The sequence below is a fragment of the Austrofundulus limnaeus genome, unplaced genomic scaffold, assembly GCF_001266775.1.
Source record: "Austrofundulus limnaeus strain Quisiro unplaced genomic scaffold, Austrofundulus_limnaeus-1.0 Scaffold146, whole genome shotgun sequence".
NCBI classification, from domain to species: domain Eukaryota; kingdom Metazoa; phylum Chordata; class Actinopteri; order Cyprinodontiformes; family Rivulidae; genus Austrofundulus; species Austrofundulus limnaeus.
In genome coordinates this window covers 1,155,543-1,166,658 of record NW_013952548.1, presented here as the reverse complement: position 1 = coordinate 1,166,658, position 11,116 = coordinate 1,155,543, and the positions used below count along the sequence as shown (strand labels likewise).

At 38.4% G+C, this 11,116-nt stretch overlaps 1 protein-coding gene across 1 annotated transcript in view; it reads left to right on the top strand.

The window, feature by feature from the left end:
• Positions 1 to 267: 267 nt before the first annotated feature.
• Positions 268 to 11,116, top strand: part of fn1a (fibronectin 1a) — a 37,810-nt gene continuing 26,961 nt past the window's right edge. Inside the window, exons 1-12 of the mRNA XM_014016508.1 lie at positions 268 to 583; positions 1,149 to 1,274; positions 1,834 to 1,971; positions 2,272 to 2,403; positions 2,558 to 2,695; positions 3,305 to 3,463; positions 4,938 to 5,135; positions 5,249 to 5,431; positions 6,423 to 6,599; positions 9,200 to 9,355; positions 9,592 to 9,720; positions 10,109 to 10,252. Coding sequence (XP_013871962.1) covers positions 448 to 583; positions 1,149 to 1,274; positions 1,834 to 1,971; positions 2,272 to 2,403; positions 2,558 to 2,695; positions 3,305 to 3,463; positions 4,938 to 5,135; positions 5,249 to 5,431; positions 6,423 to 6,599; positions 9,200 to 9,355; positions 9,592 to 9,720; positions 10,109 to 10,252 — 1,816 coding nt within the window. The 5' untranslated portion in view covers positions 268 to 447. The remainder of the gene's footprint in view (positions 584 to 1,148; positions 1,275 to 1,833; positions 1,972 to 2,271; positions 2,404 to 2,557; positions 2,696 to 3,304; positions 3,464 to 4,937; positions 5,136 to 5,248; positions 5,432 to 6,422; positions 6,600 to 9,199; positions 9,356 to 9,591; positions 9,721 to 10,108; positions 10,253 to 11,116) is intronic.

The window sequence follows — 11,116 nt, the reverse complement described above, 5'->3', positions numbered from 1 at the left end:
AGTTATGATAGTTTAGTTGTGATGTAAATACAATAAAAATTAAACCAATATTTAGAATAATTATCATTCTAATCCATATATTGTCTTTATTTTTAGAAATAGACGCGTTTGTTTGGYAATCCTGCCTGCTTCACTTCCACGCTGCGTGGGTAGTCACTTCTCACTGTTGGACCTCCCTCTGTCTGAAAGCGAGCCATGCCCAGATAAATCACTCCCAGCACGGAGAGGAGGCGGGGGGAGACCTGCACTCAGGGGCCGCAGGCTGAAGGAGGAGGTTGCAGAGCTGCAGGAAGGAGACGCGCGCAGGAGACCACCTCTCTCTCCGGTGAAATCTGAACACARCTTCATTAAATTAAAAAATAAAATACCTGGGACCGCGCTCTGCAGCATCGGAGAGGTTCCTTTTTCCCTTTCTTCCTTTGTTTTTTGTTTTTTTTTTTTAAAAAAATGTCTGGTCACAGCACCACCATAGCCGGGGTGCTGGTCGCTCTGTGGATCGGCAGCGCGGTGAACTGCGTGCCCCAAGGGACGCACAAGAACCGGAGACAGGCGCAGCAATATCACGCTTCTTCAGTCTCTCAAGGTAACAATTATTTTTTTAATGTAAATATTTATGACACAGATGGGAATCATACATTTAAATAAAAAATAATGTGCATGTAATTTTATCAACTCAGTGATGACATGAGTCTCTGCTTTGGGTCACAAGATCCAGATAAGACCCCAGCAGGCTCCTTCTAATTCATTCATTTGATTCTGGTAATGGAAGCTGATGAAAGGGAAATACAGATGTTATGGTCGGGGTGGGAATCAGGGACTTGTAACAAAAATAAAAATAAATAAATATGTGCTTAGTTGGGGGTGGGGGTGGGCAATCCAGCCTGTGCAAATGATTTATGACAGTTGGATCTTCTGAAGGCATCCCACCCCCACTGAAGTTAATTTAACAAGCATGGGTAAAGTTCAAAAGAATGTTTAAATAAGGTTTTAAATATTTCAGTGTTTTGTTTGCTGTTTAATCTGCAGTAAAAATCAATGTAAGAAGCTTAAATCACTTTCTTTCTGATGTGAACCCGCCCTCTGTTTTTTTTACAGTGTTTAATTAGCTGTTCTGTTTTCTCTCATCTGTCTTCATTTGCTCTGCTCAGATGGTTGTGTAGAGCATGGCTACTTCTATAAYGTTAACGAACAGTGGGAGCGGCCATTTTGGGGCAAAACGTTGATCTGTACCTGCCATGGAGTTGCTGGGATCAAGTGTAAAAGCAAGCCAGATGGTTAGTTTGTGTGCTCTTATTTTCCCCAAACCCYTTGCTTGCATCACATTTTAAAGTGCCTGTGACGTCAAAAATTTTTGTAATACRTATGATTGCATTTTTTGAAAGATGACAYTGATAAAATATTGCAAAACAAGATTTAAYGTCACTGAGATGAACAGTTGYKGAGATATTTGCAYGYGAAGAAACAGGAAGTGATGTCAAAGGGGAATGCATGAATGTGAACCGAGCAGAGCTACAACGGCAGACTGTAGAGAACAATCTGATTTTTCTTAAGATTATTTTGAGTCATTATCAGAGAGAGRTGAAGAAGAGTCAGASTGCAAATTATATTATTTCAATAAACAAAGACCAGTGAGTTTTCTTTGTAAAACAATTCCCCTTTGATGTCACTTCCTGTTTTACTTAGGCTGAGCCSAGTTCAAAAGAAAATATGCCAGTTRTGGGTAAAATCGCGTGTATTATTGTTTTCTGACTTTTTGCATTTGAATATGAATGCCACAGGCACTTTGATGTTAACCCAACATATCTATAAATAAATTCTTTGTCATCCCTGCAGAGGAGGAACGATGCTATGATGAATCCAGTCTGAAGTCCTACGCCGTGGGAGAAACTTTTGAGAGCTTCAGGGAAGGCATGATGTGGGACTGCACGTGTCTTGGATCTGGGAGGAGCAAAATTAGTTGCACCATYGCCAGTATGTGTGGACTCTGTTTCTGCCTGTGGTTTCACACACACACACCTTCCCTGTTTGGAGGGGGCTACCCCTCGCTGTTTCTGCTCTAACCTCAGACCACATATCCTGGATTGAGCTTCTTCTTTTTTTTTTTCCTTGACTGTTTGTATTTAATGTCCGAATCCCCTCCACTTTAACATTTGAAGCCGAGCAGTTAAATTGGAGTTAGCTGGATAATAATRAAAAATGTCTGACTTATTAGAATTATTTTGCTGTTTTCTTTACACATGCAGAAAGTCTCTTACGTATTTTCCCTATCAGATCGCTGCCATGATGGTGGAGTTTCACATAAGATTGGAGACACCTGGAGGAGACCAAATGAAGCGGGAGACTCCATGTTGGAGTGTGTCTGCCTGGGAAATGGCAAAGGAGAATGGACCTGCAAACCCATTGGTGAGGCAATCACACTTGATTGATGAATTAAAGTCATAAATTTACACATTTGTGGCCAAAAAAGATCTAATTGTACCTTTTTTTTCTATCAGCCACCTATGCTAAGCATTTTTTGTAACTGAGTGTTAATGTATGGGTGTTTTGTGTGTTGCAGCTGAGAGCTGCTATGATAACTCGCTTGGCGCATCTTATAAAGTTGGGGAGACGTGGGAGAGGAAATATGAGGGGTGGATGATTGTGGAGTGCACCTGTCGAGGAGAGGGGACTGGAAGCATCAAATGCACTTCAAAAAGTAAGATTTTATTGATCACTCATTGCATCTATTTATTTATCCTTTGAAGTTTGTCAAACGTTACTTTGGATTTATGAACAAATAATTGTTGCATGTTGGAAAAGCTGCATTTGCACTTTAGAACTGATCCAGTTTCACTTTTAGTATCTGTTAAAGCAGACACATGATGTTCATCATCTTGTAACTGTGACTCATGCGTTTTGCTCACATTTTAGCTGTGATAATTGAAGTTTTTCAACAAACTGTGTTGTAAATATTTACCATCTGTTAATGTAATTTAAACCATGACGTGTGTCCTCGTCTATGTTCTTTGATGCATCGGATAATGATTAAGTTGTTGCTCATTAACTTGTTGCATGCAAGGGGCGGGGGGGTTGTTTACTGGAGGTCATCCTAAAATTCCTCCATGCACACAAGTTATAAGCAACACTTTCAGATTCAAACACAGAAACAGCTGGTGGCCAGCAGGGTTCTCTCCCCACCGAGTWTCTGCAAACATTTCCAGATGAATCCTGACTTTTAAGTCGTCGCCATATTTGTGTCCCTAAGATGTACAACAGTTGGAGGCTTAACGTTTCCTTTAATTTCATTTTTTTCCACTCTGTTTAGATTACTGTAATGACAAGGATACCATGACCGCATATCGAATTGGTGACACGTGGTCCAAGACGGATGCGCAAGGCCACTTGCTCCAGTGTCTGTGCGTGGGGAACGGCCGAGGGGAGTGGAAATGCGATCGAAAAATATCTCTTCACGCCACCGGCCTGGGTGAGAACTGACAAAATCCATGTCGTTTCCCTTTCCACTCTCACTCTCTGTATCAAGAAGAATGTACACCAAAGACAGATGTTATGAGGACGTGGRGATAAAAAGTGTCCGAGTGATGAAGTGAGAAAAACACGTCTTGTGGTCTGCGCTCATGACCCCGTGGGATAGGGAGACGGACGCGGTGTGTGGGAACAGGGGGTGGTGTTATGGGAGAAGTGCACATGAAAGCATTAGTGAGGAAAAATGTGCAGTGATTAAAGTGATTATGGGGTGTGACAGAAAATGTGCTCGGTCAGTAAAAAGCAGAAGCAGCATTTTTTTTATCATTTATTACTATTTTGTTAGAAGTATAAATGGAGTGGAGTCAGTGGAGCTAAAACCATTGTAACACTTTCAATTTTACTGCAACTGCATGTATTTGCAACTACAAATACATGTTTTTATGTTTATTTATAAGATCTATTGGACTATTTTACATGCATTAATGTAAAACATTGCACAATTTCTCTAATTCTGCACTTTGTTAAAATACCCTCAATTCATTTTAGCTTCTGCATCTTAAGGAAAGAAAAAAACACTAAGATTAATACTAGCTCCTCAAATATCACTTTACTATATTGAAATATGTTGGTCACACATTTTTTGTTTGCCTTCTCTTTTACTGCACTATGCACGTCTAACGCTAGTTAGTAGGATGTAGAGGATGACGTTAAAAATGCCAGATCAGTGTGTCTATTTAAGAGAATTATAAAGGTAAATATGTTGGAGAAATATAAGATATGTTGCTGAAGAAGAAGTTAAACCTTTATTGGTTCGCTTTTTGGTTTATTTTTATTTTTATTTATTTTTTGTTTTGCTTTATGTTTGGTATTTGAAGATTATTTTTGATTGAATTTGTTTAGTTGAGAAAAGGGGCAGATATCATAAGATTTTTTCCTTCTTCTGCTACCTTTTTTTATTATGTATAGAATTTGTTGTTTTTTAGATAAATGAATAAATGAAAAAAAAAAAACGCTACCACCGAAATGGAGTTTAGTTGACTTAAACCTCTATTTTTTCATAGTATTTTTATTGTATCGCTGAGATATGGTACAAGAAAGCTTCTGAGTAATTCCAGAGTTCTAAATTCAGCTTCTACATGGTCAAAAATGTATGATTTAACACCCAAATCAATAATGTAGGACAAATATCTTCAATCTTATTACAAAAAAGGGATTTTTGATAGCAGAAATGGTGGCCATCTTKAAAAAATGTGGCCATCTTAAAATTTTAAGTGGCTAATGTTTTTTGTTTTTTTCAAAAGTGTTATCCCAAAGAGTATTTGTGCCAATTTTGGTGCTTGTTTCCAGATTTGAAAGATTTCTGTGAACTATTCAGTTATAGTGTCTGCCTCTAGTGTTTGTGTTTCAGGCAAGTATTTGCTGATCGCAGCCTTAACAGTTGTGATAAGACATCTGATTGTCTTCTGTTTCAGGCACCGGACCCAATGTGTTAAGCAACATCCATCCTGCTGTCTTCCACCCTCTCACTGTTCCYGAGTTTCCTGAGGAGTTAACCTGTAAGACTGATACAGGGCTGACGTACTTCAATCGGCAGCGCTGGATCAAGAAACAGGGAAAYGAAAAGATGGTCTGTACCTGCCTTGGCAACGGAGTCAGCTGTGATCAGTGGGGTGAGAGATGTTCTTCTTTTGATCCAATGGGCAGCAGGAGGGTTAATTAGACTAAAGATAAAGTAAAATGCATTTGAAGATAAAATGATTGTYATTTTTGTGGTTTCATGCAGATGGACCAGCCCCAGTGTACGGTGGGAACTCTGAAGGCCTTCCCTGTGTGTTCCCTTTTGTCCACAAGGGAAAGACCTACCACTCCTGCACCTCAGATGGACGCAGTGATGGACGGCTGTGGTGTTCCACCTCATCWGATTTTGATAAAGACCAGAAATATTCTTTCTGCACAGAGAAAAATGGTAATGTTGGCAGGCATACTGAAGCTGTAAATTTAGAAAGAAATTTGACACAGATGGGCACAGATGAAGARCAACTTTCAGTGGAGGATGCTAAATACCATCCACACATGTTGCCTCTGATGCTTTTGACTGTTTTTCATTTGGAACGTCATTTTAAAGTGGAGATTTAAGGTAGCTGCAAAATGAGCTGAAAAACCTTTGAAATGTTGGTGAATGGAAAACTAGCATTGCTTGTTTTTGTTAACTGATTTGGAAAATATGCCTAAATWTGGTTAAATATACTGCAGAGTATATTTAGTGGGTGGGGGTATAACAAGGTCTTGAACAGCATAATCGTTAGTAGCAAGAAAAGAAGATTTACAAATCCAACCAGGTGCCTTGGACATACAGTAGATAAGACTAAACACAAGTATTCAGGAGTTGCCCCTGAAATTCCTTAAAAGCTTTTGACATTTTTTTGGGGATTTGTAAGGATATCAAGCTCTGGTACAAATCAGAAGAAGTCATCTGATAACCTTTTTTTAAATCCCCGGTAGCGTTTGGAAACGTTAGAATATGTTTAAAGGCAATAACTGCACTGTTATTTGCCCACTGGTGGAACAATGACTGTTCAGCCGGTTCRAATGTTATCAGTCCATTAAATGGATGTTATTAGCAGTTATCAGTCCCATTGAATGGCTTCAGACTGTCCCGACAGTGCCCCCTAGTGGGTTACCAGTGCCATATATGTTGGAATGCAACAATCTGCTACCACTGGAGTCCAGTCAACTTTATCGTAGCCCATGTCATTTTCTCTAAAATTAACCTTAGTGGCTTTATGCCTTATACTAACCAGCTGAAAATCTGAAGCCATTCTGTGGGACTGATAATGGCTAATAATGTCCATTTAATGGATGATAACATCCAAAGTGGGTGGACTGTTAAGGGGTTAAACTGGGAATAATTACTCAAAAAAAGGTGCTGAAATTTATGGTTACTCTTGTTTCAACAGTGGTTGTGGAAACACGAGGCGGTAATTCCAAYGGTGCTTTGTGTGAGTTCCCATTCCTGTTCAACGGCCGAAACTACACAGACTGTACTCCAGATGGAAGGAGGGACGGCATGAAGTGGTGCGGAACCACGGCAAACTATGATGTCGACCAACTTTATGGGTTCTGCCCCATGACTGGTAAGGATCGTGTGATAGTAAAGTGGCTTCATTTTTACGTTTTGTTGTTTTTGCCATTTTTTTATTTTTCATTTGAACTTTAAAGGAAGCTGACTAAAGATAATTTCTAATGTTATTTAACAATATAATCACTGCTGAGTGCAGTGGCCCTGCTGATATTTTGAAATTTCAATCACCGTTTTATCAGAATCATATAAATAAATCAGGGCTGATATCACAGACCCAGTTAAACTTGCAWCTCTATGGTTTTCGGCATTTCCTGCAAAGTTCACCAGTATTTTGTGGGAAATGGACTGAAATGTTATCATGACTTGACACTGTATTTGATCTTTTTTAAATGAGGGAAATTCATTTATATATAAATATAGTTTGAAGTGTTTGGATTATACACAATTCAATTGGTTTTAAATTAATGTGATCATATGTGGAATAACAATGGAGTAAAATGTAGCCAAACAGATCAGCCTGCAAGGCTTAATCTGGGACACATCCAGGGTTCAAGTTTTTATGTTAACATGAGAAGAAGTATTTTTTTAAATTTATTTTTTATTTTTTTACTTTACTGCCATCTAGAAACAGGCAAATACAAACCTTTTAMTCTTGAGCCTGAGACTGTGGTTTCACATCATTATTCATCCTTAAAATCCTGAATTTTCCATTTGCTACGACACTGGGTAGGACAAGATAACACAAACCAAGAGGCAAAAAATCATCAGAAAAAGGATGCATCTTGAAGTATTATCATTACTTTTTTTTACTTTGAAAAGCTTACTTCGCTGAGACCACCTTTTTTTGACATTCAGTTGTAAACACTATTGTGTCAAGTTTTAACCCTTTTCTTTTGGAGGTGGGTTGTTTAAACACCTTGGTCATTGTCAAGGTGTATAAACAGAGCCGTTTGCATGAGGTTAACTCTGTCCTGTGGTGAAAAGAGCTGATTGTCTCTACATTGGCATTAACTACTTCACAGGCATCACCCAGAACGTTGAGATGTTAATGGTGATGTTTAATCAGGCCTGGAGCTACTGTTATCTCCTCCTCCTCCTCTGACAATCTTCTTCAAAGGTTCCTAACCGAACTGCTGTTTGTCATTTACCATCCAGGATGGTCACACAGCTGTCCCCAGGTGTAACTCAACATTTAGGACTCACGCAAATAGATTTGCTGTAGTCTGATAAACAAAGCGGAAGTTTTGAGAAATCCCTTTGGTTCAACATAAGTTTCTCACTTAGGATTAAACCTGTTTTGCATTAAAGAGCTGTTTATCTAACACAAGTGTAGAAGCCAGTGAGGCTCTGGAGTCAGCAGTGTTCCACAAAACAATAGATTCCCTGGTTGTGTAAACAGTCTTARCAGTAAAGGTTAGTCTGTTTAAAGGGGTGATTGAATTACCTTAGGTATGTGCTGACATAAACGGGACATGCAGATGCTGTGTGGGCTCTTCAAATATTTTTTAATGCATTCTGATCTGAGTTGTAAGCTTTTCACATATTTGAAAGTTTTAAACTTTGTGTCTGGAGTGAAATTTAAAAAGTGCATCAGTGTTTTCCATTTTTAGACAGAAAGGAAGGTTAAAAGTGCATCTAGCAAAAACAAAGTGTAATACTTGTGCAACGACATCTGGTCAGCGGCACTGAAGACACAGAAAATTACAAGGAAAAAYGGGTTTTCTTGAGATACAAACTTGTACTTACAAATAATAACATTTTATTTGTTCATTAAACGTAAAAGTATATATTTTTATAGGTAACACACAAAATGTTAAGAGGATTTTTACATTGCTTTTATATTAAATTGTACTTTTCCTGTTTCCAGTTTTTTAAAGACCGTGTTTTTTTTAGCTATAAGCAAACCATTGCTAAGATACCCGAGTATCATATAACATTTCCTTCCAGCCCATATTTGCTTTTTTCTTCTAGCCCTGGCATTAAGTTACCAAACCAAATCTGAAATGTCTTTTACTTTCTCCAGGGCTTTAATTTATAAATGCTTCATGAGGCTATAAAAGCTCATGTTCTCTAAAAAACCCTGATTAAGACAGCAGTTTGTCCACACCTTCATACAATTTATTTTTGTTTGTTTTCACCTCCAAGCAGCGAAACTGTTTTTTTTTTACACAGGAGGGTTTGGTGGGTTTTTTTTTTTTTAACAACAAGTACCTTGTTGTGGCTTCCGGAGCTTGTCGTACTTTCTACTCGTTCACGATTTTCTTTAAATGGAATMCAGAGGAGGTGAAGACCTGAACTGGAATAAACCCAGAGGGGCACTTTCTTTCCATATCAGACGTGCACCTAAAAGGCAGGCCTCTGCTTGTCGTAAACGTTCCAYCTCTCTGATACTCACTCTTTTAATTAGCATGAAGCATATGGTGAACACACACCAAGACTCATTCAAGAACACAGCTGGTTTTAACTTTTAATCTAATCCTCCCTCCTTTAGACAGGTGTTTTAGAAAGGGTGCATTCCGTGCTAAATATAGGATGAAGTAYTGTACATTTGAAATGTTTGTGCATCACTTGTGTTGACAACCAAATATTTGGAAAAAAAAGTGGAAAATCATTAGTTCRTGATTTTTTTGTGTGTGTGTGTGTGTTTTCTAGCTAATGAAGAAGTGTGCACAACAAATGAAGGGCTGATGTACCGCTTAGGTGACCAGTGGGACAAACGACACGATGTTTTGGGTGAAATGATGCGATGTACCTGCGTAGGTAATGGACGAGGAGAATGGAACTGTGTTGCTCACTCACAGCTTAAAGGTACGTGCAACAGGTAAAATGACAACTGGAATATTAGGATTAGTCACTAAAATGAAAATTTGATAAGCAAGAAAGCTCACGTTTGATGTATTTACTCGCCTCCGAAAAGATCAAATTGCCCTTATTTTGGCCTTCACTGCAGCTGTAATAGTAGTTAGAAAAACGCACAGTATTCAAAAGTATATAGTTTATGTCTGCTCATGTTTTACCTGTCTGTGTGTGGGTTCCTGCGATAGATCGTTGTCTCGTGGACGGTGTGACCTACGAGGTTAACCAGACCTTCACCAAGAAGCACAAGATGGGACACATGATGAACTGCACCTGCTTTGGACAGGGCCGTGGTTACTGGTCTTGCAATCCCTTAGGTGAGTTTATCACATCACAGATTTATGTTTCACAGGTTTTTATTAAATTGATACACACATTTTGCCTTCTTTGGACTGCCTTTTGAATTTGATTAAAATTGAAATGTTTGAACCTAAATTATTGTTTGGTGTAAATAAACTTTCACTAAATTTAAATAAAACCAAAGTGATGCTCTTTGGCAGCAATCAAATAAATACAAATGTGAACGTAACAATAAATGTCATTACTGTAGAAAGGGTGCATGCAAGAATTAAGTATAAGTTGTTCATTTTTCAAGTGATTTTTGTTTAATAAACATGACAAATTCAAATGCAAATAAAATTTCATTTGAAACATTTATAGTAGGATGTCACTAATATTTTTGCTGAATGTTCTTTAATCATTCAGACCAGTGTCAGGAACCTCAGACAAAGGTTATCTATCAGATTGGGGAGTCCTGGGACAACATCATACACGGAGTCCGGTACAAGTGCTACTGCTATGGCAATGGTATTGGAGAGCATAGATGTGAGCCCCAGCGGTCATACGTGGGTAAGATATTTTTATATTTATGCTTGGAATATTCTTTTTATGCTCGATTGAGTCAAAAGTGAATGCAGTCCCTTTCAAAGTTTTTGAATATTTAATCCCTCCTGTTGAAATATCCAGAAGGTTTGATGTTCAGCAGTTTTCATTCTATACCTTTTTCACCACATTCTACCACATGTGTTCATCTCCTGCCTTAAATTCCCATCTGCTGGAAACGTAGCAGAAAATGATCCAGCTGTGAAGTAAATGCATGAAATGCAACTGTGGAAAAAAACAACGGGGACTTTATAGTCTAATCTCAGATATTAATGCATGAAATTAGCTTAAGAGAAATAAAATTAGATAAAAAATATAACATATAGTTGCATTTTGGGGTGTCAGGAGGACATGGTGTGTTATTATATGGTCAGACATCTGACTCGGGTCTTTTATTTTATCACAGTTCCAGTTTTTGGATACCTCTTTTCCAGAGTGAACTTAAACTGTGCYCCAGCTCTGAAAAATGTTTGTTTTAAATCATTGTGAAAATGAGGCCCTTAACTTTGATGTGAAACCGTTATGGAAAGCTAGTGCGATTTCCTTTTTTTTTTACAAGCACAACCCCCCTGCTTTGAGCCTTTGTTCCTGTCAGCATGTGGTCCTGCGTTGTTGTCACAGCTGAACTAAATGCCACGGTTCATGACTGTATTAAAAAGATTGGACACACCTATTACCTACAAAGCTCTCTGAACATCTGCAGTTTAGATCTAAATTGCAAGTTTTTTAGTTTGTAGCTTGCAGAGTTATACCTCCTGTTTTGATGCTTAAAGTGTGTGTGTGTGTGTGTGTGTGTGGTTGGGGTGTGTGTGTGTGTGTGTGTGTGTGTGT